Genomic DNA, 26,948 nt, shown 5'->3' with positions numbered 1-26,948 from the left:
TCCATTTCTTAGCATTTTTAAGACCCCAGCTTGCAGTCAGTGAGTAGGAACCCACCGTGACCCAGTCCTCATACATTTGATGATTTTCTACATTTGTATCAGTCTAGACAATTTTTTCTGCACTGATACATTGTAACAAACGATCAAGACAAAAGAGATCAGTGCTGCTGATGGATGCAGCGTAACACTGACACTGTGCGAGCAGGACGAGGTTAGGACGGGGTCAGGATGAGGTCATGACGAGGTTAGAACAAGGTCAGGACGAGGTTAGGACGAGGTTAGGACGAGGTCAGGACGAGGTCAGGACGGGGTCAGGACGAGGTCAGGACGAGGTCAGGACGAGGTTAGAACAAGGTTAGGACGGGGTCAGGACGAGGTCATGACGAGGTTAGTACAAGGTCAGGACGAGGTTAGGACGAGGTCAGGACGAGGTCAGGACGAGGTTAGGACAAGGTCAGGACGGGGTCAGGACGAGGTTAGGACGAGGTCAGGACGAGGTTAGGACAAGTTCAGGACGAGGTTAGGACGGGGTCAGGACGAGGTTAGGACGGGGTCAGAACGAGGTTAGGACAAGTTCAGGACGAGGTTAGGACAAGTTCAGGACGAGGTTAGGACAAGGTCAGGACGAGGTTAGGACAAGGTCAGGACGAGGTTAGGACGGGGTCAGAACGAGGTTAGGACAAGTTCAGGACGAGGTTAGGACAAGGTCAGGACGAGGTTAGGACAAGGTCAGGACGGGGTCAGAACGAGGTTAGGACAAGTTCAGGACGAGGTTAGGACGGGGTCAGGACGAGGTTAGGACGGGGTCAGAACGAGGTTAGGACAAGTTCAGGACGAGGTTAGGACAAGTTCAGGACGAGGTTAGGACAAGGTCAGGACGAGGTTAGGACAAGGTCAGGACGAGGTTAGGACGGGGTCAGAACGAGGTTAGGACAAGTTCAGGACGAGGTTAGGACAAGGTCAGGACGAGGTTAGGACAAGGTCAGGACGGGGTCAGAACGAGGTTAGGACAAGTTCAGGACGAGGTTAGGACAAGTTGAGGACGAGGTTAGGACAAGGTCAGGACGAGGTTAGGACAAGGTCAGGACGAGGTTAGGACAAGGTCAGGATGGGGTTTCAACCTCTGGATGAGATTTCCGTTCACTGTCATCTAGCAGAGATCCACAACGTGTACTAGCAGCTTCAGCTGATTATCGTGTGGAGCAGACGCCGCGCTCTGAGAGATTCTGCTGAGTCTATTAAAGGGAAAGGGATAAATTTCGTTTTAAACGACGCGATCGCAGCCACTTCGGCGCAGACGCCGCTGAAAATTCATGGATTGATGAAGCCGGGCAGAGGACGGAGTCCTGACATAAAATACCGCCTGACATTTACCATTGACATTTAACAGCCTCCCGCTTGTGTTTGATTAGCGCCACATTGGGAATTAAGGTGGAAAGAACGTGATCGGGCCGGCAGTGTTAAGGTGGAACGTCAGGGGTGAGGCCGCATCTCTCAGCGCTCCCTTAATGACAGTGGTAGTCATGCTTCCTATACTCCCGTAACATGCAGAGCTGCAGTCATGCTTCTTATACTCCAATCACTTCCAGAGCTGCAGTCATGCTTCTTATACTTCCAGTCACATGCAGAGTTTTAGTCATGCTTCCTATACTCCAGTAACATGCAGAGCTGTAGTCATGCTTCCTATACTCCGAATACTTCCAGACCTGCAATCATGCTTCTTATACTCCAGTCGCTTCCAGAGCTGCAGTCATGCTTCCTATACTCCAATCACTTCCAGAGCTGCAGTCATGCTTCTTATACTCCAGTCACATGCAGAGTTTTAGTCATGCTTCCTATTCTCCAGTAACTTGCAGAGCTGCAGTCATGTCTCCTATACTCCAGTCACTTCCAGGCTTGCAATCATGCTTCTTATACTCCAGTCACTTCCAGAGCTGCAGTCATGCTTCCTATACTCCAGTCACTTCCAGAGCTGCAGTCATGCATCCTATACTCCAGTAACATGCAGAGCTGTAGTCATGCTTCCTATACTCCGGATACTTCCAGACCTGCAATCATGCTTCTTATACTCCAGTCACTTTCAGAGCTGCAGTCATGCTTCCTATACTAAAATCACTTCCAGAGCTGTAATCATGCTTCTTATGCCCCATTCCCTTCCAGAGCTGCCATCATGCATCTTATTCTCCAGTTACTTCAAGAGCTGCAGTCTTCCTTCCTATACTCCAGTCACTTCCAGAACTACACTCATGCTTCGTATACTCCAAATACATCCAGAGCTGCATGCCCTTATCAGGAATAAGAAGCACTGCAGTCGCTGCCTGCCCATCCCCCATGCAACCACCACTACCACTGCCCATCTCTCTGCCGCCACCACAACTGCCAGCTGCCCATCCCCTGCCACCGCTGCTTCTTCCTGCCCATCCACCTGCCACCAACACTGCTGCCACCTGCCCATCCCCTTGCCACCGCCGCCTGGCCACCCCTCTGCCACCACCGCTGCCTGACCGTCCCCCTGCCACCACTGCTGCCTGACCGTCCTCCTGCCATGAGCTGCCCATCGCCCTGCCACCACCTCTGCCTGCCCTTCCCCCTGCCACCACTGTCACCTGGCCATCCCCCTGCCACCACCTCTGCCTAGCCATCCCTCTGCCACCACCGCTGTCTGACCACGCCCCTGCCACCACCACTGCCTGACTGGCCCCTTGCTACAACCTGACCATCCCCCTGCCACCACCTCTGCCTGCCCTTCCCCCTGCCACCACTGTCACCTGGCCACCACCTCTGCCTAGCCATCCCTCTGCCACCACCGCTGCCTAGCCATCCCTCTGCCACCACCGCTGCCTGACTGCCCCCTTGCTACAACCTGAACATCCCACCACTGCTGCCTGACCATGCCCCTGCCATCACTGCTGCCTGACCGTCCCCCTGCCACCACCGCTGCCTGACCGTCCCCCTGCCACCACCGCTGCCTGACCGTCCTCCTGCCATGAGCTGCCCATCCCTCTGCCTGCCCTTCCCCCTGCCACCACTGTCACTTGGCCATCCCCCTGCCACCACCTCTGCCTAGCCATTCCTCTGCCACCACCGCTGCCTGACCATGCCCCTGCCATCACTGCTGCCTGACCGTTTCCCTGCCACTACCGCTGCCTGACCGTCCTCCTGCCATGAGCTGCCCATCCCCCTGCCACCACCTCTGCCTGCCCGTCCCCCTGCCACCACTGTCACCTGGCTGTCCCCCTGCCACCACCTCTGCCTAGCCATCACTCTGCCACCACCGCTGCCTGACCATGCCCCTGCCAACACTGCTGCCTGACCGTCCCCTTGCCACTGCCTGCCCATCCCTCTGCCACTGTCGCCTCTGGTCCCTGACAAACCTGAAGGATATAGCTGTGATTAAGTTGTAGGGTGCTGGTAATTACAGAATGGCGCCGCCCGCCGCTCAGCGTCCATCCGCAGAATCGGTGATCTTCTGAGATCAGGCCACGCACAGACAAGGACGTAACGTTCAGCCCCTGCAGTCATTACATAAGACGTCCTGCCCACAGCTCAGCCCATGGAGACTAGATTGTAAGCTCTTGGGGTCTATACAAACTGTAAGCGGGCTAGATGCTGGATATTGGGTGTGGTAGTACATCACCAGTGTTGGACTGGGGCACCTAGGGCCCAGCAGTAAAGTTTATTTTGGGGGGCCACTATACAGATACATTTAAATATAATAATCTAACAAGTTTTGTATATGAACATCGGCTGATTGAGGTGCTGTACATTGTATATATGTATGTAGTGCAGTAAGTCTACTGTGTTATGTGCCACTTGTGCAGGGGGTGGGGGACTAGGGGCCCACTTTGCTCAGGGGCCCGCCGGGGGTTTCCCCTGTACCCCTGTGGGCCAGTCCGAGCCTGTACATCACGTGTTTGTATCTTCAGAAAGTGTAATAAACCTTTACCCTTGGCCACCAATATGGCCGACATTAGGGCTCCCGCATATGAAGATGAGTTGCAGGCTCTGCGGGGGCGGGTCCGGGGCGCTCTGTATATATGGATTTATGAAATTTAATTGCAAGCTCTTGTGTCTTCTTGCAGCCGGCACCATCTCCGGAGAAGAGGTCCCACTGGTGGCCAAGTCTCACATCAAGGAGTACCGGGACAGTTTCTCCTGCGAGAAGTTTAACTTCAGGAGTAACCCCAACATCACCTTCTACGTCTACGTCAGCAACTTCTCCTGGCCAATCAAGATCCAGGTCAGTCCTAGCCCCGCCCCCATGACCGGAGGGCGTCAGTGTCGACCGTACGACCAGACACTGCGCCAAATCCTCCTGAAATGACCTTCTGCAACTTTCTAATAGACTGTGCTTCAGTTTGTTACATTTTAAAGATCTCTGCTTGCAGTCAGTGAATGGAACAGTTAATTTACATTCAGAGGCTGAAAACCCACCATGACTGCTCCCAGAGGTGATAGTTTGCTACAGTGTATCAGGTACCTAAGTGTCGGTCCAGAGACCAGACACATTGTAACAGGACTATCCGCTGTGAGAGCAGGACTAGATCAAGATGGGCTTTCAGCAATCATCTTGCCTTCTAGATCACTGCTTGCTGTCAGGGAATGGGAATATTTCCATTTTAAATATAAAGGCTGAAAAGTGGCCATGATCCTCCTCGCACAGCTGAAGGTTTGTTACAGTTGTATCCGATGTAGACATATCTCTGTGATATTAGCAGCACAAATCTCTCTTCAGTGCTGATAGTATGTTACAATGTATCTGTGCAGGTAACATGTATCGGTGTGCTCAGCTCACATAAGGACTTTTTAGACTGGATGCCATTGTAACAAACACTCAGCTGTAAGAAGTATTAGGTCCAAACATGATTTCAGCCTCTGAAAGGGGTTGTTCCACTGTTTATCTCTCATCCACAGTATCACAAGCGTGGACTCCGACAGAAATGAGTGGAGCGACAGCAAGCAGAGATAGTAAAAATGATGAAGAATCAAAATACAAAATATACTATGTTAAATGATTACGGTATATTAAAGTGCAGTGTAAACTGGAAGCATCGCTGTAGGGGTGCTACTGTATGGAGCTGCTATAGGGTGCTACTGTATGGAGCTGCTATAGGGTGCTGCTGTATGGAGCTGCTATAGGGTGCTACTGTATGGAGCTGCTATAGGGTGCTGCTGTATGGAGCTGCTATAGGGTGCTACTGTATGGAGCTGCTATAGGGTGCTACTGTATGGAGCTGCTATAGGGTGCTGCTGTATGGAGCTGCTATAGGGTGCTGCTGTATGGAGCTGCTATAGGGTGCTGCTGTATGGAGCTGCTATAGGGGTGCTACTGTACGGAGCTGCTATAGGGTGCTACTGTATGGAGCTGCTATAGGGTGCTACTGTATGGAGCTGCTATAGGGTGCTACTGTATGGAGCTGCTATAGGGTGCTGCTGTATGGAGCTGCTATAGGGTGCTACTGTATGGAGCTGCTATAGGGTGCTACTGTATGGAGCTGCTATAGGGTGCTGCTGTATGGAGCTGCTATAGGGTGCTGCTGTATGGAGCTGCTATAGGGTGCTGCTGTATGGAGCTGCTATAGGGGTGCTACTGTACGGAGCTGCTATAGGGTGCTACTGTACGGAGCTGCTATAGGGTGCTACTGTATGGAGCTGCTATAGGGTGCTACTGTATGGAGCTGCTATAGGGTGCTACTGTATGGAGCTGCTATAGGGTGCTACTGTATGGAGCTGCTATAGGGTGCTACTGTATGGAGCTGCTATGGGGTGCTACTGTATGGAGCTGCTATAGGGTGCTACTGTATGGAGCTGCTATAGGGTGCTGTTGTATGGAGCTGCTATAGGGTGCTACTGTATGGAGCTGCTATAGGGTGCTACTGCATGGAGCTGCTATAGAGTGCTACTGTATGGAGCTGCTATAGGGTGCTACTGTATGGAGCTGCTATAGGGGTGCTACTGTATGGAGCTGCTATAGGGTGCTACTGTATGGAGCTGCTATAGGGTGCTGCTGTATGAAGCTGCTATAGGGTGCTACTGTATGGAGCTGCTATAGGGTGCTACTGTATGGAGCTGCTATAGGGTGCTGCTGTATGGAGCTGCTATAGGGGTGCTACTGTATGGAGCTGCTATAGGGTGCTGCTGTATGGAGCTGCTATAGGGTGCTACTGTATGGACCTGCTATAGGGTCTTACTGTATGAAGCTGCTATAGGGTGCTACTGTATGGAGCTGCTATAGGGTGCTACTGTATGGAGCTGCTATAGGGTGCTACTGTATGGAGCTGCTATAGGGTGCTACTGTATGGAGCTGCTATAGGGTGCTGCTGTATGGAGCTGCTATAGGGTGCTACTGTATGGAGCTGCTATAGGGGTGCTACTGTATGGAGCTGCTATAGGGTGCTACTGTATGGAGCTGCTATAGGGTGCTACTGTATGGAGCTACTATAGGGTGCTACTGTATGGAGCTGCTATAGGGTGCTACTGTATGGAGCTGCTATAGGGTGCTACTGTATGGAGCTGCTATAGGGTGCTACTGTATGGAGCTGCTATAGGGGTGCTACTGTATGGAGCTGCTATAGGGGTGCTACTGTATGGAGCTGCTATAGGGTGCTGCTGTATGGAGCTGCTATAGGGTGCTACTGTATGGACCTGCTATAGGGTCTTACTGTATGAAGCTGCTATAGGGTGCTACTGTATGGAGCTGCTATAGGGTGCTACTGTATGGAGCTGCTATAGGGTGCTACTGTATGGAGCTGCTATAGGGTGCTACTGTATGGAGCTGCTATAGGGTGCTACTGTATGGAGCTGCTATAGGGTGCTACTGTATGGAGCTGCTATAGGGTGCTGCTGTATGGAGCTGCTATAGAGTGCTACTGTATGGAGCTGCTATAGGGTGCTACTGTATGGAGCTGCTATAGGGTGCTACTGTATGGAGCTGCTATAGAGTGCTACTGTATGGAGCTGCTATAGGGTGCTACTGTATGGAGCTGCTATAGGGTGCTACTGTATGGAGCTGCTATAGGGTGCTGCTGTATATGGAGCTGCTATAGGGTGCTACTGTATGGAGCTGCTATAGGGTGCTACTGCATGGAGCTGCTATAGAGTGCTACTGTATGGAGCTGCTATAGGGTGCTACTGTATGGAGCTGCTATAGGGGTGCTACTGTATGGAGCTGCTATAGGGGTGCTACTGTATGGAGCTGCTATAGGGTGCTGCTGTATGGAGCTGCTATAGGGTGCTGCTGTATGGAGCTGCTATAGGGTCTTACTGTATGAAGCTGCTATAGGGTGCTACTGTATGGAGCTGCTATAGGGTGCTACTGTATGGAGCTGCTATAGGGTGCTACTGTATGGAGCTGCTATAGGGTGCTACTGTATGGAGCTGCTATAGGGTGCTACTGTATGGAGCTGCTATAGGGTGCTACTGTATGGAGCTGCTATAGGGTGCTGCTGTATGGAGCTGCTATAGGGTGCTGCTGTATGGAGCTGCTATAGGGTGCTGCTGTATGGAGCTGCTATAGGGTGCTACTGTATGGAGCTGCTATAGAGTGCTACTGTATGGAGCTGCTATATGGTGCTACTGTATGGAGCTGCTATAGGGTGCTACTGTATGGAGCTGCTATAGGGGTGCTACTGTATGGAGCTGCTATAGGGTGCTACTGTATGGAGCTGCTATAGGGTGCTACTGTATGGAGCTGCTATAGGGGTGCTACTGTATGGAGCTGCTATAGGGTGCTGCTGTATGGAGCTGCTATAGGGTGCTACTGTATGGAGCTGCTATAGGGTGCTGCTGTATGAAGCTGCTATAGGGTGCTGCTGTATGGAGCTGCTATAGGGTGCTGCTGTATGGAGCTGCTATAGGGTGCTGCTGTATGGAGCTGCTATAGGGTGCTGCTGTATGGAGCTGCTATAGGGTGCTGCTGTATGGAGCTGCTATAGGGTGCTACTGTATGGAGCTGCTATAGGGTGCTACTGTATGAAGCTGCTATAGGGTGCTACTGTATGGAGCTGCTATAGGGTGCTACTGTATGGAGCTGCTATAGGGTGCTACTGTATGGAGCTGCTATAGGGTGCTACTGTATGGAGCTGCTATAGGGTGCTACTGTATGGAGCTGCTATAGGGTGCTACTGTATGGAGCTGCTATAGGGTGCTACTGTATGGAGCTGCTATAGGGTGCTACTGTATGGAGCTGCTATAGGGTGCTACTGTATGGAGCTGCTATAGGGGGTGCTACTGTATGAAGCTACTATAGGGTGCTACTGTATGGAGCTGCTATAGGGTGCTACTGTATGGAGCTGCTATAGGGGTGCTACTGTATGGAGCTGCTATAGGGGTGCTACTGTATGAAGCTACTATAGGGTGCTACTGTATGGAGCTGCTATAGGGTGCTACTGTATGGAGCTGCTATAGGGGTGCTACTGTATGGAGCTGCTATAGGGGTGCTACTGTATGGAGCTGCTATAGGGGTGCTACTGTATGGAGCTGCTATAGGGGTGCTACTGTATGAAGCTACTATAGGGGTGCTACTGTATGGAGCTGCTATAGGGTGCTACTGTATGGAGCTGCTATAGGGTGCTACTGTATGGAGCTGCTATAGGGTGCTACTGTATGGAGCTGCTATAGGGTGCTACTGTATGGAGCTGCTATAGGGTGCTACTGTATGGAGCTGCTATAGGGTGCTGCTGTATGGAGCTGCTATAGGGTGCTGCTGTATGGAGCTGCTATAGGGTGCTACTGTATGGAGCTGCTATAGGGGTGCTACTGTATGGAGCTGCTATAGGGTGCTACTGTATGGAGCTGCTATAGGGTGCTGCTGTATGGAGCTGCTATAGGGTGCTGCTGTATGGAGCTGCTATAGGGGTGCTACTGTATGGAGCTGCTATAGGGGTGCTACTGTATGAAGCTACTATAGGGGTGCTACTGTATGGAGCTGCTATAGGGTGCTACTGTATGGAGCTGCTATAGGGGTGCTACTGTATGAAGCTACTATAGGGGTGCTACTGTATGGAGCTGCTATAGGGTGCTACTGTATGGAGCTGCTATAGGGGTGATTCTATAGGGTGTAACTCTAGGGGTGCAGAGGATGCAGCACACATGGACTCTGGTTCCACATGGGGCCCAGTAGTAACTGGGTTCCTTGGTCCACATTTTGCACTGGGGGCCATCGCTCCTGCAGTTTTGGCTCCGGCGTCCCCTGTGCTGTGGGCTCATAGCTCGCGTCCTCCTCAGAGTCCATTAATCAGGAGGTATCGGATTGGCGCCAGCTCGGCCAGTGCGTTTCGGTCTCCCCGGTGACTTGTTCATCGCCATCCAGGGCCCTGTGCGGATTCTCACCCCCCAGTTCTGCTCTACTGATTCCTCATCATCCAAGAAAAACAGAATCCTCCCGGTCCTGACAGCGCCGCATAAATCGCCGTATTACCGAGACCAGAAATATGGTCCCTGTGATCCTAAACGAGGATGGCAGCGGGTGAGGCTCAGCGGCAGGCAAGTGTGAGGCGCCGCTTATCCTGCTCTCTCGGAGAGGTGCCATGTTCTGAGCCGTGAACCAGGCAGCTGGCCACCAGAGCAGCTTCACAAGGGGTCACCCAGCTAAGACCGTGTCCGGTGATCTGTGGTCACCTTTCACTTGAGCTGTGATCTGAGGCTTTTGGTTGCTTGATCTACGACTGGAGACTTGTCGTCGCTTGAGCTACGACCGGAGACTTGTCGCTGCTTGAGCTGCGACCGGAGACTTGTCGTCGCTTGAGCTGCGACCGGAGACTTGGCGCCGCTTGAGCTGCAACCGGAGACTTGTCGCCGCTTGAGCTGCGACCGGACACTTGTCGCCGCTTGAGCTGCGACCGGAGACTTGTCGTCGCTTGAGCTGCGACCGGAGACTTGTCGTCGCTTGAGCTGCGACCGGAGACTTGTCGTCACTTGAGCTGCGACCGGAGACTTATCGTCGCTTGAGCGGCGACCGGAAACTTGTCGCCGCTTGAGCTGCGACCGGAAACTTGTCGTCGCTTGAGCGGTGACCGGAGACTTGTCATCGCTTGAGCTGTGACCGGAGACTTGTTGACTCTTGAGCTGTATTTGGAGACTCGTTGTCGTTTGCGTCTGTTTTCCAGTTTTTGTAGAATTTCATTTTCCGTTTCAGAATCAGCAGATTCAGAGGTTTCTGGATCGGCGCCATTGTCTCTGCCCCCTGGCACTGGTCCCGCTGCCCCTCCCTCACTCGTTATAATGTGCCGCCTGAGCCATAAAACCCAGTGTTTTCCCGGAATGAGCGCCACCGTGGCCCCTCTGCCCGCACATCAGTATTCACCATATGCAGGAGCGCGGCAGATCGCGTCCACCTCTAATTAGCGGGGGATGGGAGATGGCCGCCATGGCACTTCCTTTACACCCTGCCATAAATTAGCGCTCTTCCAGGATGGCGCCGCTTATTACCCGGATTTCTTATCTTTTAATTCTCGGATAATAAATGGCAGAAAATCACAAAATTCTTATTAATGCAGCAAAAATGAGCGCTGGATTTATGTAGGACAGAGATCTGTGGGGAAGGGGGGGTGTTCTGGAGGACAGAGATCTGTGGGGAAGGGGGGGTGTTCTGGAGGACAGAGATCTGTAGGGGTCCTGAAGGGCAGGGATCTGTGGGGGGGGGGTGTCCTGGAGGGCAGAGATCTGTGGGGGTGTCCTGGAGGACAGAGATCTGTGGGGACGGGGGGTCCTGGAGGGCAGAGATCTGTGGGGGGGGGTCCTGGAGGGCAGAGATCTGTGGGGGGGGGGTGTCCTGGAGGGCAGAGATCTGTGGGGGGGGGGGGGTGTCCTGGACGGCAGTGATCTGTGGGGGGGGGGGGTGTCCTGGAGGGCAGAGATCTGTGGGGAGGTGTCCTGGAGGACAGAGATCTGTGGGGGTACTGAAGGGCAGGGATCTGTGGAGGGGGGGTGTCCTGGAGGGCAGTGATCTGTGGGGGTGTCCTGGAGGACAGAGATCTGTGTGGGGGGGGGGGGTCCTGGAGGGCAGAGATCTGTGTGGGGGGGGGGGTGTCCTGGAGGGCAGAGATCTGTGGGGGGGGGGGGTGTCCTGGAGGACAGAGATCTGTGGGGGTACTGAAGGGCAGGGATCTGTGGAGGGGGGGTGTCCTGGAGGGCAGTGATCTGTGGGGGTGTCCTGGAGGGCAGAGATCTGTGGGGGGGAGGTGTCCTGGAGGGCAGAGATCTGTGGGGGGGGGTGTCCTGGAGGGCAGAGATCTGTGGGGGGGGGGGGGGCCTGGACGGCAGTGATCTGTGGGGGGGGGGGGGGTGTCCTGGAGGACAGAGATCTGTGGGGGGGGGGGTGTTCTGGAGGACAGAGATCTGTGGGGGTACTGAAGGGCAGGGATCTGTGGAGGGGGGGTGTCCTGGAGGGCAGTGATCTGTGGGGGTGTCCTGGAGGGCAGAGATCTGTGGGGGGGGGGTGTCCTGGAGGGCAGAGATCTGTGGGGGGGGGTGTCCTGGAGGGCAGAGATCTGTGGGGGGGGGGTGGCCTGGACGGCAGTGATCTGTGGGGGGGGGGGGGGGTGTCCTGGAGGGCAGTGATCTGTGGGGGTTTTCCTGGAGGGCAGAGATCTGTGGGGGGGGGGGGGTCCTGGAGAGCAGTGATCTGTGGGGGGGGGGGGTCCTGAAGGGCAGGGATCTGTGGATGGGGGGGTGTCCTGGAGGGCAGAGATCTGTGGGGGGGTGTCCTGGAGGACAGAGATCTGTGGGGGGGGGGGGGTGTTCTGGAGGACAGAGATCTGTGGGGGTCCTGAAGGGCAGGGATCTGTGGAGGGGGGTGTCCTGGAGGGCAGTGATCTGTGGGGGTGTCCTGGAGGGCAGAGATCTGTGGGGGTCCTAAAGGGCAGGGATCTGTGGAGGGGGGGTGTCCTGGAGGGCAGAGATCTGTGGGGGGGTGTCCTGGAGGACAGAGATCTGTGGGGGTCCTGAAGGGCAGGGATCTGTGGAGGGGGGTGTCCTGGAGGGCAGTGATCTGTGGGGGTGTCCTGGAGGGCAGAGATCCATGGGGGTCCTGAAGGGCAGGGATCTGTGGATGGGGGGGGGGGTGTCCTGGAGGGCAGAGATCTGTGGGGGGGGGGGGCCTGGAGGACAGAGATCTGTGGAGGGGGGGGGGGGTGTCCTGAAGGGCAGGGATCTGTGGATGGGGGGTCGTCCTGGAGGGCAGAGATCTGTGGGGGGGTGTCCTGGAGGGCAGTGATCTGTGGGCGGGGGGGGGGGGGGGGTGTCCTGGAGGACAGAGATCTGTGGAGGGGGGGGTGTCCTGGAGGACAGAGATCTGTGGAAGGGGGGGGGTGTCCTGGAGGGCAGAGATCTGTGGGGAAGGGGGGGGGGGGTGTCCTGGAGGGCAGAGATCTGTGGGGGTCCTGAAGGGCAGGTATCTGTGGAGGAAGGGGGGGTGTCCTGGGGGGGGTCTGTAAAGGGGGGGGGTGTCCTGGAGGGCAGTGATCTGTGGGGGTGTCCTGGAGGGTAGTGATCTTTTGAGGGGGGTTTCCTGGAGGGCAGTGATCTGTGGGGGGGGGGTGTCCTGGAGGGCAGTGATCTTTGGAGGGGGGTTTCCTGGAGGGCAGTGATCTGTGGGGGGGGGGGGGGGGGTGTCCTGGAGGACAGAGATCTGTGGGGGTCCTGAAGAGCAAGGATCTGGTCTGGAGGGCAGTGATCTGTGTGGGGGTGTCCTCAAGGGCAGGGATCTGTGGAGGGGGGGTGTCCTGGAGGGCAGAGATCTGTGGGGAAGGGGGGGGGGGGTGTCCTGGAGGGCAGTGATCTGTAGGGGGGTGTCCTGGAGGGCAGAGATCTGTGGGGGTCCTGAAGGGCAGGGATCTGTGGAGGGGGGGTGTCCTGGAGGGCAGAAATCTGTGGGGAAGAAGGGGGGGTGTCCTGGAGGGCAGTGATCTGTAGGGGGGTGTCCTGGAGGGCAGAGATCTGTGGGGGTCCTGAAGGGCAGGTATCTGTGGAGGAAGGGGGGGGTGTCCTCGGGGGGGGGGGGGGGGGGGGGGGGGTGTCCTGGAGGGCAGTGATCTGTGGGGGTGTCCTGGAGGGTAGTGATCTTTTGAGGGGGGTTTCCTGGAGGGCAGTGATCTGTGTGGGGGTGGTGTCCTGGAGGACAGAGATCTGTGGGGGTCCTGAAGGGCAGGGATCTGGTCTGGAGGGCAGCGATCTGTGGGGGGGGGGGGGGTGTCCTGGAGGACAGAGATCTGTGGGGGTCCTGAAGGGCAGGGATCTGGTCTGGAGGGCAGTGATCTGTGTGGGGGTGTCCTCAAGGGCAGGGATCTGTGGGGAAGGGGGGGGGTGTCCTGGAGGACAGAGATCTGTGTGTGGGGGGGGGGGGGGTGTCCTGGAGGGCAGAGATCTGTGGGGGTCCTGAAGGGCAGGTATCTGTGGAGGAAGGGGGGGTGTCCTGGGGGGGGGTCTGTAAAGGAAGGGGGGGGGTGTCCTGGAGGGCAGTGATCTGTGGGGGTGTCCTGGAGGGCAGTGATCTTTGGAGGGGGGGTGTCCTGTGTGTGTGTGTGTGGGGGGGGGGTGTTCTGGAGGACAGTGATCTGTGGGGGTGTCCTGGAGGGCAGAGATCTGTGGGGGTCCTGAAGGGCAGAGATCTGTGGGGGTCCTGAAGGGCAGGGATCTGGTCTGGAGGGCAGTGATCTTTGGAGGAGGGGGGGTGTCCTGTGTGTGTGTGTGTGTGGGGGGGGGGGGGGTGTTCTGGAGGGAAGTCATCTGTAGGGGGTGTCCTGGAGGACAGAGATCTGTGGAGGAGGGGGGGTGTCCTGGAGGGCAGTGATCTGTGGGGGTGTCCTGGAGGGCAGAGATCTGTGGGGGTGTCCTGGAGGGCAGTGATCTGTGGAGGTGTCCTGGAGGGCAGTGTACTTTGGGGGTGTCCTGGAGGGCAGAGATCTGTGGGGGGGGGGGGGGGGTGTCCTGGAGGGCAGTGATCTTTGGAGGGGGTTTTCCTGGAGGGTAGTGATCTGTGGGGGGGTGTCCTGGAGGGCAGTGATCTTTGGAGGGGGGGTGTCCTGTGGGGGGGGGGGGGTCCTGTGGGGGGGTGTTCTGGAGGGCAGTAATCTGTGGGGGGTGTCTTGGAGGACAGTGATCTGTTGGGGGGGGGTCCTGGAGGGCAATGATCTGTGTGTGTGTGGGGGGGGGGGGTCTGGGAGGACAGTGATCTTTGGGGGGGTCTTTGGGGTTGCAGTTGCAGAGCGTGGTCTATATAGGACCCTAGGGGTAGGCAGTGATCTATAGCTTGTAGTGATCTATAGGGAGTTCTTGGGGTGGGTGGGCAGTGATATGTGACTTGCAGTAATCTATTGTGGGGGGTGTCCTTGGATTGGGAAACAGGCAGTAGTCTCTCCGGGATGCTAGGGGGTGGGCAGTGATCTATAGGTTGTTGTGGTCTATGAGGGCAATTTTGGGTTCGACATTGAATCTGTTGGGGATTCTGGGGGGGCAGTGACGTATGGCTGGTCTGGGGGCAGCGACTTATGGGTGGTCTTGGGGGCAATGCTTTATGGGTGGTCTAGGGGGGCAATGATATATGGGTGGTCTGGGGCCAGTGACCTGTAAAAAGTCTTGGGGGATCTTTATGTCCCTCCCCTGGGGTCTCATTGATAATTACATGGTCCGGCATTAATCAGCCTAAGAGCAGCAATAAATCCATGTCGGTCTACTGTAGTTCTTGCTGATGTCAGCATCGTCCGCCGCGTCCCCTCCGGGAAGCTCCAAGTGTCGGTCACCTTGGGACAAACGTCCATCACTGTCTCTGTGATCACAGCAAAGAGGAAACATTCTCATCATCATCATGAATAATTGTCACATTGTATCAGTGATTGGGGGGGGGGCATTAAATGATGCCCCCAATCTCTTTAGGGTAACTGATTTATTTATTTTTCCAGAGTCCTTAACAGGGAAACTAGTGAAAGGAAGAAATTATGGCTCGTTGGACAACAACCCCTATCAGATCTGCCACCCAGAAACCAATGTAACTAAGATTCACTCCTTGGCAGATAACTGATTGTAGGACAGGAGGATACAGTCTATTGCCCCCTGTTATCAGCCATTTCAGAGGAGAGGATGACTGTAGGACAGGAGAACACAGTCTATTGCCCCCTGTTATCAGCCATTTAAGGGGAGGGGATGACTGTAGGACAGGAGAATACAATCTATTGCCTCCTGTTATCAGCCATTTCAGGGGAGAGGATGACTGTAGGACAGGAGAATACAATCTATTGCCCCCTGTTATCAGCCATTTCAGGGGAGAGGATGACTGTAGGACAGGAGAATACAATCTATTGCTCCCTGTTATCAGCCATTTCAGGGGAGAGGATGACTGTAGGACAGGAGAATACAGTCTATTGCCCCCTGTTATCAGCCATTTAAGGGGAGAGGATGACTGTAGGACAGGAGAATACAGTCTATTGCCCCCTGTTATCAGCCATTTCAGGGGAGAGGATGACTGTAGGACAGGAGAATACAGTCTATTGCCCCCTGTTATCAGCCATTTCAGGGGAGAGGATGACTGTAGGACAGGAGAATACAGTCTATTGCCCCCTGTTATCAGCCATTTCAGGGGAGAGGATGACTGTAGGACAGGAGAATACAATCTATTGCCCCCTGTTATCAGCCATTTCAGGGGAGAGGATGACTGTAGGACAGGAGAATACAGTCTATTGCCCCCTGTTATCAGCCATTTCAGGGGAGAGGATGACTGTAGGACAGGAGAATACAGTCTATTGCCCCCTGTTATCAGCCATTTCAGGGGAGAGGATGACTGTAGGACAGGAGAATACAGTCTATTGCCCCCTGTTATCAGCCATTTCAGGGGAGAGGATGACTGTAGGACAGGAGAATACAGTCTATTGCCCCCTGTTATCAGCCATTTCAGGGGAGAGGATGACTGTAGGACAGGAGAATACAGTCTATTGCCCCCTGTTATCAGCCATTTCAGGGGAGAGGATGACTGTAGGACAGGAGAATACAATCTATTGCCCCCTGTTATCAGTCATTTCAGGGGGGAGGATGACTGTAGGACAGGAGATTACAGTCTATTGCTCCCTGTTATCAGCCATTTCAGGGGAGAGGATGACTGTAGGACAGGAGAATACAATCTATTGCCCCCTGTTATCAGCCATTTCAGGGGAGAGGATGACTGTAGGACAGAATACAGTCTATTGCCCTCTGTTATCAGCCATTTCAGGGGAGAGGATGACTGTAGGACAGGAGAATACAATCTATTGCCCCCTGTTATCAGCCATTTCAGGGGAGAGGATGACTGTAGGACAGGAGAATACAGTCTATTGCCCCCTGTTATCAGCCATTTCAGGGGATAGGATGACTGTAGGACAGGAGAATACAGTCTATTGCTCCCTGTTATCAGCCATTTCAGGGGAGAGGATGACTGTAGGACAGGAGAATACAGTCTATTGCCCCCTGTTATCGGCCATTTCAGGGGAGAGGATGACTGTAGGACAGGAGAATACAATCGATTTCTCCCTGTTATCGGCCATTTCAGGGGAGAGGATGACTGTAGGACAGGAGAATACAGTCTATTGCCACCTGTTATCAGCCATTTCAGGGGAGAGGATGACTGTAGGACAGGAGAATACAGTCTATTGCCCCCTGTTATCGGCCATTTCAGGGGATAGGATGACTGTAGGACAGGAGAATACAGTCTATTGCCCCCTGTTATCAGCCATTTCAGGGGATAGGATGACTGTAGGACAGGAGAATACAGTCTATTGCTCCCTGTTATCAGCCATTTCAGGGGAGAGGATGACTGTAGGACAGGAGAATACAGTCTATTGCCCCCTGTTATAAGCCATTTCAGGGGAGAGGATGACTGTAGGACAGGAGAATACAGTCTATTGCCCCCTGTTATCGGCCATTTCAGGGGAGAGGATGACTGTAGGACAGGAGAATACAGTCTATTGCCCCCTGTTATCGGCCATTTCAGGGGATAGGATGACTGTAGGACAGAAGAATACAGTCTATTGCCCCCTGTTATCGGCCATTTCAGGGGAGAGGATGACTGTAGGACAGGAGAATACAGTCTATTGCCCCCTGTTATCGGCCATTTCAGGGGAGAGGATGACTGTAGGACAGGAGAATACAGTCTATTGCCCCCTGTTATCAGCCATTTCAGGGGAGAGGATGACTGTAGGACAGGAGAATACAGTCTATTGCCCCCTGTTATCAGCCATTTCAGGGGATAGGATGACTGTAGGACAGGAGAATACAGTCTATTGCCCCCTGTTATCAGCCATTTCAGGGGGGAGGATGACTGTAGGACAGGAGAATACAGTCTATTGCCCCCTGTTATCAGCCATTTCAGGGGATAGGATGACTGTAGGACAGGAGAATACAATCTATTGCTCCCTGTTATCGGCCATTTCATGGGAGAGGATGACTGTAGGACGGGAGAATACAATCTATTGCTCCCTGTTATCAGCCATTTCAGGGGAGAGGATGACTGTAGGACAGGAGAATACAGACTATTGCCCCCTGTTATCGGCCATTTCAGGGGATAGGATGACTGTAGGACAGGAGAATACAGTCTATTGCCCCTGTTATCAGCCATTTCAGGGGAGAGGATGACTGTAGGACGGGAGAATACAATCTATTGCTCCCTGTTATCAGCCATTTCAGGGGAGAGGGTGACTGTAGGACAGGAGAATACAATCTATTGCCCCCTGTTATCAGCCATTTCAGGGGAGAGGATGACTGTAGGACAGGAGAATACAGTCTATTGCCCCCTGTTATCAGCCATTTCAGGGGAGAGGATGACTGTAGGACAGGAGAATACAGTCTATTGCTCCCTGTTATCAGACATTTCAGGGGAGAGGATGACTGTAGGACAGGAGAATACAGTCTATTGCCCCCTGTTATCAGCCATTTCAGGGGAGAGTGATTGTAGTACAGGAGAATACAATCTATTGCTCCCTGTTATCAGCCATTTCAGGGGGGGAGGATGACTGTAGGACAGGAGAATACAATCTATTGCCCCCTGTTATCAGCCATTTCAGGGGAGAGGATGACTGTAGGACAGGAGAATACAATCTATTGCTCCCTGTTATCAGCCATTTCAGGGGAGAGGATGACTGTAGGACAGGAGAATACAGTCTATTGCCCCCTGTTATCAGCCATTTCAGGGGAGAGGATGACTGTAGGACAGGAGAATACAATCTATTGCTCCCTGTTATCAGCCATTTCAGGGGAGAGGATGACTGTAGGACAGGAGAATACAGTCTATTGCTCCCTGTTATCAGCCATTTCAGGGGAGAGGATGACTGTAGGACAGGAGAATACAGTCTATTGCTCCCTGTTATCAGCCATTTCAGGGGGGAGGATGACTGTAGGACAGGAGAATACAATCTATTGCCCCCTGTTATCAGCCATTTCAGGGGAGAGGATGACTGTAGGACAGGAGAATACAATCTATTGCTCCCTGTTATCAGCCATTTCAGGGGGGAGGATGACTGTAGGACAGGAGAATACAATCTATTGCCCCCTGTTATCAGCCATTTCAGGGGAGAGGATGACTGTAGGACAGGAGAATACAATCTATTGCTCCCTGTTATCAGCCATTTCAGGGGAGAGGATGACTGTAGGACAGGAGAATACAGTCTATTGCTCCCTGTTATCAGCCATTTCAGGGGAGAGGATGACTGTAGGACAGGAGAATACAGTCTATTGCTCCCTGTTATCAGCCATTTCAGGGGGGAGGATGACTGTAGGACAGGAGAATACAATCTATTGCCCCCTGTTATCAGCCATTTCAGGGGAGAGGATGACTGTAGGACAGGAGAATACAATCTATTGCTCCCTGTTATCAGCCATTTCAGGGGAGAGGATGACTGTAGGACAGGAGAATACAGTCTATTGCCCCCTGTTATCAGCCATTTCAGGGGAAAGGATGACTGTAGGACAGGAGAATACAGTCTATTGCACCCGGTTATCAGTCATTTCAGGGGAGATGATGACTGTAGGACAGGAGAATACAGTCTATTGCCCCCTGTTATCAGCCATTTCAGCGGAAAGGATGACTGTAGGACAGGAGAATACAGTCTATTGCTCCCTGTTATTAGCAATTTCAGGGGAGAGGATGACTGTAGGACAGGAGAATACAGTCTATTGCCCTCTGTTATCAGCCATTTCAGGGGAGAGGATGACTGTAGGACAGGAGAATACAATCTATTGCCCCCTGTTATCAGCCATTTCAGGGGAGAGGATGACTGTAGGACAGGAGAATACAGTCTATTGCCCCCTGTTATCAGCCATTTCAGGAGAGAGGATGACTGTAGGACAGGAGAATACAGTCTATTGCTCCCTGTTATCAGCCATTTCAGGGGAGAGGATGACTGTAGGACAGGAGAATACAGTCTATTGCCCCCTGTTATCAGCCATTTCAGGGGAGAGGATGACTGTAGGACAGGAGAATACAGTCTATTGCTCCCTGTTATCAGCCATTTCAGGGGAGAGGATGACTGTAGGACAGGAGAATACAGTCTATTGCCCCCTGTTATCAGCCATTTCAGGGGAGAGGATGACTGTAGGACAGGAGAATACAGTCTATTGCTCCCTGTTATCAGCCATTTCAGGGGAGAGGATGAGTGTAGGACAGGAGAATACAGTCTATTGCTCCCTGTTATCAGCCATTTCAGGGGAGAGTGATTGTAGTACAGGAGAATACAATCTATTGCTCCCTGTTATCAGCCATTTCAGGGGGGGGGGGGGGGATGACTGTAGGACAGGAGAATACAGTCTATTGCCCCCTGTTATCAGCCATTTCAGGGGAGAGGATGACTGTAGGACAGGAGAATACAGTCTATTGCCCCCTGTTATCAGCCATTTCAGGGGAGAGGATGACTGTAGGACAGGAGAATACAATCTATTGTCCCCTGTTATCAGCCATGTCAGGGGAGAGGATGACTGTAGGACAGGAGAATACAGTCTATTGCCCCCTGTTATCAGCCATTTCAGGGGAGAGGATGACTGTAGGACAGGAGAATACAGTCTATTGCTCCCTGTTATCAGCCATTTCAGGGGAGAGGATGACTGTAGGACAGGAGAATACAGTCTATTGCTCCCTGTTATCAGCCATTTCAGGGGAGAGGATGACTGTAGGACAGGAGAATACAGTCTATTGCTCCCTGTTATCAGTCATTTCAGGGGAGAGGATGACTGTAGGACAGGAGAATACAGTCTATTGCCCCCTGTTATCAGCCATTTCAGGGGAGAGGATGACTGTAGGACAGGAGAATACAGTCTATTGCTCCCTGTTATCAGCCATTTCAGGGGAGAGGATGACTGTAGGACAGGAGAATACAATCTATTGTCCCCTGTTATCAGCCATTTCAGGGGAGAGGATGACTGTAGGACAGGAGAATACAGTCTATTGCTCCTGTTATCAGCCATTTCAGGGGAGAGGATGACTGTAGGACAGGAGAATACAGTCTATTGCTCCCTGTTATCAGCCATTTCAGAGGAGAGGATGACTGTAGGACAGGAGAATACAGTCTATTGCCCCTGTTATCAGCCATTTCAGGGGAGAGGATGACTGTAGGACAGGAGAATACAGTCTATTGCTCCCTGTTATCAGCCATTTCAGGGGAGAGGATGACTGTAGGACAGGAGAATACAGTCTATTGCTCCCTGTTATCAGCCATTTCAGGGGAGAGGATGACTGTAGGACAGGAGAATACAGTCTATTGCTCCCTGTTATCAGCCATTTCAGGGGGGAGGATGACTGTAGGACAGGAGAATACAATCTATTGCCCCCTGTTATCAGCCATTTCAGGGGAGAGGATGACTGTAGGACAGGAGAATACAATCTATTGCTCCCTGTTATCAGCCATTTCAGGGGAGAGGATGACTGTAGGACAGGAGAATACAGTCTATTGCTCCCTGTTATCAGCCATTTCAGGGGAAAGGATGACTGTAGGACAGGAGAATACAGTCTATTGCACCCGGTTATCAGTCATTTCAGGGGAGATGATGACTGTAGGACAGGAGAATACAGTCTATTGCCCCCTGTTATCAGCCATTTCAGCGGAAAGGATGACTGTAGGACAGGAGAATACAGTCTATTGCTCCCTGTTATTAGCAATTTCAGGGGAGAGGATGACTGTAGGACAGGAGAATACAGTCTATTGCCCTCTGTTATCAGCCATTTCAGGGGAGAGGATGACTGTAGGACAGGAGAATACAATCTATTGCTCCCTGTTATCAGCCATTTCAGGGGAGAGGATGACTGTAGGACAGGAGAATACAGTCTATTGCCCCCTGTTATCAGCCATTTCAGGGGAGAGGATGACTGTAGGACAGGAGAATACAGTCTATTGCTCCCTGTTATCAGCCATTTCAGGGGAGAGGATGACTGTAGGACAGGAGAATACAGTCTATTGCCCCCTGTTATCAGCCATTTCAGGGGAGAGGATGACTGTAGGACAGGAGAATACAGTCTATTGCTCCCTGTTATCAGCCATTTCAGGGGAGAGGATGAGTGTAGGACAGGAGAATACAGTCTATTGCTCCCTGTTATCAGCCATTTCAGGGGAGAGTGATTGTAGTACAGGAGAATACAATCTATTGCTCCCTGTTATCAGCCATTTCAGGGGGGGGGAGGATGACTGTAGGACAGGAGAATACAGTCTATTGCCCCCTGTTATCAGCCATTTCAGGGGAGAGGATGACTGTAGGACAGGAGAATACAATCTATTGTCCCCTGTTATCAGCCATGTCAGGGGAGAGGATGACTGTAGGACAGGAGAATACAGTCTATTGCCCCCTGTTATCAGCCATTTCAGGGGAGAGGATGACTGTAGGACAGGAGAATACAGTCTATTGCTCCCTGTTATCAGCCATTTCAGGGGAGAGGATGACTGTAGGACAGGAGAATACAGTCTATTGCTCCCTGTTATCAGCCATTTCAGGGGAGAGGATGACTGTAGGACAGGAGAATACAGTCTATTGCTCCCTGTTATCAGTCATTTCAGGGGAGAGGATGACTGTAGGACAGGAGAATACAGTCTATTGCCCCCTGTTATCAGCCATTTCAGGGGAGAGGATGACTGTAGGACAGGAGAATACAGTCTATTGCTCCCTGTTATCAGCCATTTCAGGGGAGAGGATGACTGTAGGACAGGAGAATACAATCTATTGTCCCCTGTTATCAGCCATTTCAGGGGAGAGGATGACTGTAGGACAGGAGAATACAGTCTATTGCCCCCTGTTATCAGCCATTTCAGTGGAGAGAATGACTGTAGGACAGGAGAATACAGTCTATTGCTCCTTGTTATCAGCCATTTCAGGTGAGAGGATGACTGTAGGACAGGTGAATACAGTCTATTGCTCCCTGTTATCAGCCATTTCAGAGGAGAGGATGACTGTAGGACAGGAGAATACAGTCTATTGCCCCCTGTTATCAGCCATTTCAGGGGAGAGGATGACTGTAGGACAGGAGAATACAGTCTATTGCTCCTGTTATCAGCCATTTCAGGGGAGAGGATGACTGTAGGACAGGAGAATACAGTCTATTGCTCCCTGTTATCAGCCATTTCAGAGGAGAGGATGACTGTAGGACAGGAGAATACAGTCTATTGCCCCTGTTATCAGCCATTTCAGGGGAGAGGATGACTGTAGGACAGGAGAATACAGTCTATTGCTCCCTGTTATCAGCCATTTCAGGGGAGAGGATGACTGTAGGACAGGAGAATACAGTCTATTGCCCCCTGTTATCAGCCATTTCAGGGGAGAGGATGACTGTAGGACAGGAGAATACAGTCTATTGCTCCCTGTTATCAGCCATTTCAGGCGGTAGGATGACTGTAGGACAGGTGGACAGTGAGGGTCACCTCCATCTTCTGTGTGGTCTCGGTTCCCCTGATGTTTTGGAATAGAACATTCTGTTGCAATCATTTTCTCACTTCTCCTGTTTATCCGTGTCCATTCACATTGTGGATATAAATTGGCGCACATCTGGCCCATCATGGCCGCCTCTCCCTGGACCACAGGTTTGGGTAGCTGGTTGACTGGTACTACCTCGCTGTGTAATGGTCAGGGAGTGACATTTACGGCCCAGACGTGGCTCCAGAGATGAGCTCGTATAAGGTCAGTGTTTAATGGCACCTCCTACCACTTAATAATAGCCTGTTACATGCCTCACCATTTTCAAGATCTCTGCTTGCTGTCAATGAATGGAAGCATTAACCAAAAACCTATTCTAACTTAGTCCTGCTCACATGAGTTGAGGATTTGTTACAATGTATCAGTCTAGAGTCCAGGCTGGATAGAGTTGCAACAAACCCTCCGATGTGAGAAGTATTAGGTCAGGAAGGGTATTCAGCTTCAAGACTATTTTCATTCACTAACAAGAAACACAGATTTTGAAACTGGTGAGGAATTGTATCACCGGGTCCAAGATATATGTATAAATATTGAGGTTAAATGTAAAGTGACAGGCGTGTTCCTTTCACAATGTTTTCTTGATGTTGTTGTCACTTCCTCGGCTCTCGATGCTTTGGTTGTGTGCAGGACTCCACAGGAGCAGCAATCAGCGGCGGTGTAGTGGAGTGAAGCAGCGCCAGCTGAGCAGTGTATTATCATGGAGGGCGCCGCTGCTCTCTGCCCAGCCGCTGATTGCCCACTCAGTAAAGTGTCTCGTTAGGTACCACGGTCGCTGTTGTCACGGTCCGCTGCACCTCCTACCAAGATAATGAATGTACACAGCCGCGACCATGACGCCGCCGTCTAATGGACTCATCACGGAGGATTATCTCACCATCCCTGGGAATAAAAGACCTCCTGTCAGTTTACACTGTCATTCTAGCATTATATTCATGATCCTGGAAACTGAGCAGGGCTGAGTGCAGCAGTGCAGAGATTGTGGGCAGTCCGCCGGCTGGTGATATTACATTCTGGATTTTAAAGGTGTATCTATTAAAACTATTGAATATTATCATATGAGCAACTTCTCCACATGACTTAGCTTCAATTGACAACAGGTCTTATGCTCCAGTCACTTCCAGAGCTGCAGCCACAGCCCTGCTGACATCAATCCTGCACTGCAAGTTTTTTGCATGTGTCATTGCCATATACAGTGCCTTGAAAAATTATTCACACCCCTTGAACTTTCCCACCTTTTTTCAGGTTACACCCACAAACGTAATCCCTTTTAAATTGTGATTTTATGTGAATGACCGACACAACGTCCAAGTCTGTGTGACGAGGAGAAGATGATACAAGGCTTTCACAATGTTTGATAAGTAAAAAAACTGGACAGTGTGTTGTGCATTAGTATTCACTCCCTTGTAGTCTGAGGCTCCATAATAACATCCAGTGTGACCTATCGCCTTCCGAAGTCACCTCATTAGTAAATAGTCTCCACCTGTGTGTATAACTCCAGCTGTTCTGTGAAGGCCTCAGAGGTTTGTTAGAGAACATTAGTGATCAAACAGCAGCATGAAAACCAAGGAACACACCAGACAGGTCAGGGATAACCCCCCTCCTAGGGTGCCCGGCAGACTGACCCCCCTCCTAGGGTGCCCGGCAGACTGACCCCCCTCCTAGGGTGCCCAGGAGACTGCCCCCCTCCTAGGGTACCCGGGAGACTGCCGCCCTCCTAGGGTGCCCGGGAGACTGCCCCCCTCCTAGGGTGCCCGGGAGACTGCCCCCCTCTTAGGGTGCCCGGGAGACTGCCCCCCTCTTAGGGTGCCCGGGAGACTGCCCCCCTCTTAGGGTGCCCGGGAGACTGCCCCCCTCTTAGGGTGCCCGGGAGACTGCCCCCCTCTTAGGGTGCCCGGGAGACTGCCCCCCTCTTAGGGTGCCCGGGAGACTGCCCCCCTCTTAGGGTGCCCGGGAGACTGCCCCCCTCTTAGGGTGCCCGGGAGACTGCCCCCCTCTTAGGGTGCCCGGGAGACTGCCCCCCTCTTAGGGTGCCCGGGAGACTGCCCCCCTCTTAGGGTGCCCGGGAGACTGCCCCCCTCTTAGGGTGCCCGAGAGACTGCCCCCTCTTAGGGTGCCCGGGAGACTGCCCCCCTTTTAGGGTGCCCGGGAGACTGCCCCCCTCTTAGGGTGCCCGGGAGACTGCCCCCCTCTTAGGGTGCCCGGGAGACTGCCCCCCTCCTAGGGTGCCCGGCAGACTGACCCCCCCTCCTAGGGTGCCCGGCAGACTGACCCCCTCTTAGGGTGCCCGGGAGACTGCTCCCCTCTTAGGGTGCCCGGGAGACTGCCCCCCTCCTAGGGTGCCCGGGAGACTGCCCCCCTCCTAGGGTGCCCGGGAGACTGCCCCCCTCCTAGGGTGCCCGGCAGACTGACCCCCTCTTAGGGTGCCCGGGAGACTGCCCCCCTCCTAGGGTGCCCGGGAGACTGCCCCCCTCCTAGGGTGCCCGGGAGACTGCCCCCCTCCTGGCTGCTGATGTTGAGGATCAGGACTGATGACGCCAACAGATGGATCTGGAGGGTAGAGCGTGTAGAAGATGTGTTATTATAGCAGAATTGTGAATGCAGCTCTGGCTGTGACCTGACTGATATTCTTACAGACACTGATCCAGCAGGGGCTGCAGTGAGATGTCAGCTCCTGCTCCGGGTAGTTGGCAGACATCTGTTTTCCAGCTGACCGGGGTGATGATGACCCCCTAACGAGTATGGGGGCTCCGCACACCGACTCCCCGGCCAGATGAATTCACTTATGAAGTTGGGGCCCTTTAACTCATTACCTTTTGCACAATTCTTGCTGACGTCACAATTTATTGCGGCCAGGGATAGGATATTATTATAAAGTACATTTCTGGCAGCCGCGGGGGTCCGGGGGGCGCTAAGAGGCTTTTAGATCCTCCAAACTCGTAATATGCCTAAATTATACGCTGTCGCTGTGACTTTTCTGAGTGTTAGCAGCCTGTGGGGGGGGGGGGGGGGGGGGGGAACAAGCGGGGTCCAGGGTCACATGACCAGTAACTTCTCACCAACAAGAATGGAGGGGAAGCCACAGAGTCTGTAATACCGCCCGGAACAGCAATAGTTAATGATCTGACCATAAACGACCAGTAATAACCGCCATCTCTGCGACAAAGCGAATCAGCCAACGTAGGAGACAAGTCACAATCAGCGGAACAGGAGCGACATCAGCAGCGCATGCACCGTGATCACAGGTACAATGTAGTGTGTGGCCCTTTAAGAACCAGCCTATTTTATATAAAAAAAATGCTACAAAGTAATTAACTGATAAGCCACCAATAACATCATGTTCTGGAGGTCACATGACCTCCGTGATTTCTCATAGGACAGTGTGTCGCTATGACTATGGTTGACCACAACTAAAGCGCGACGCGTCCACACCCAATACGTATGGAAATCGGACCGGCGGTATAAACACAGACCAACGTGACGCCGGCGTCCATCGCAGTCAGTCACGTTCCAGCTTCCATTTCTCCAGTGTTTATCAGATTATCGATGAATCTTCTCTCCGTACACAAGGCTCCTCGTGCTGCTTCACTTACCCTACATGATGTTTCTTATGCTCTAGTCACATCCAGAGCTGCATTTATAATGCATTTTTATAATGCATTTTTCACGCATAAAAAAAAAAAAAAAAACAACTGAAGGATAACCCTCAGCATCTCCAAACAAGCATCAGTGGAAATACTTTGCATCCGAATTCCTCCCATTTTTTCATGTAGCCCACGTCACTGATCGCACCGCGGACGTCCCTCGTGCAGCATCACATTCCGCTATCCCTGCACTTTCTATATGTGAACCTGTGTCCGCCTGAGGTTTGTGGTCAGAAATCCAGTAACATCTATACATCCAGCTTGTCAGAGCGTCCCCCGAGCCTGCGGCAGACAGCGGACCCCTGACACATAGATTACACCGTGTCATCCGTGCACATTTACATACCGCCATCAGACACCGCGAGGTAAACAGAGAAGCGGATGCAAAAAGATATAAGGACA

The 26,948-nt window shown here is 52.8% G+C and overlaps 1 protein-coding gene across 1 annotated transcript in view; it reads left to right on the top strand.

Moving 5' to 3' along the window:
* Window positions 1–26,948, top strand: part of ATRNL1 (attractin like 1) — a 453,110-nt gene that overhangs the window by 237,959 nt on the left and 188,203 nt on the right. Inside the window, exon 24 of the mRNA XM_040438845.1 lies at window positions 4,083–4,240. Within this exon, the coding sequence (XP_040294779.1) occupies window positions 4,083–4,240 (158 nt within the window). The remainder of the gene's footprint in view (window positions 1–4,082; window positions 4,241–26,948) is intronic.

The sequence above is a fragment of the Bufo bufo genome, chromosome 6 (assembly GCF_905171765.1).
Source record: "Bufo bufo chromosome 6, aBufBuf1.1, whole genome shotgun sequence".
Classification (NCBI taxonomy): domain Eukaryota; kingdom Metazoa; phylum Chordata; class Amphibia; order Anura; family Bufonidae; genus Bufo; species Bufo bufo.
Note: the sequence above shows the minus strand (reverse complement) of the source record. Positions and strands in the feature narration are given on the sequence as shown.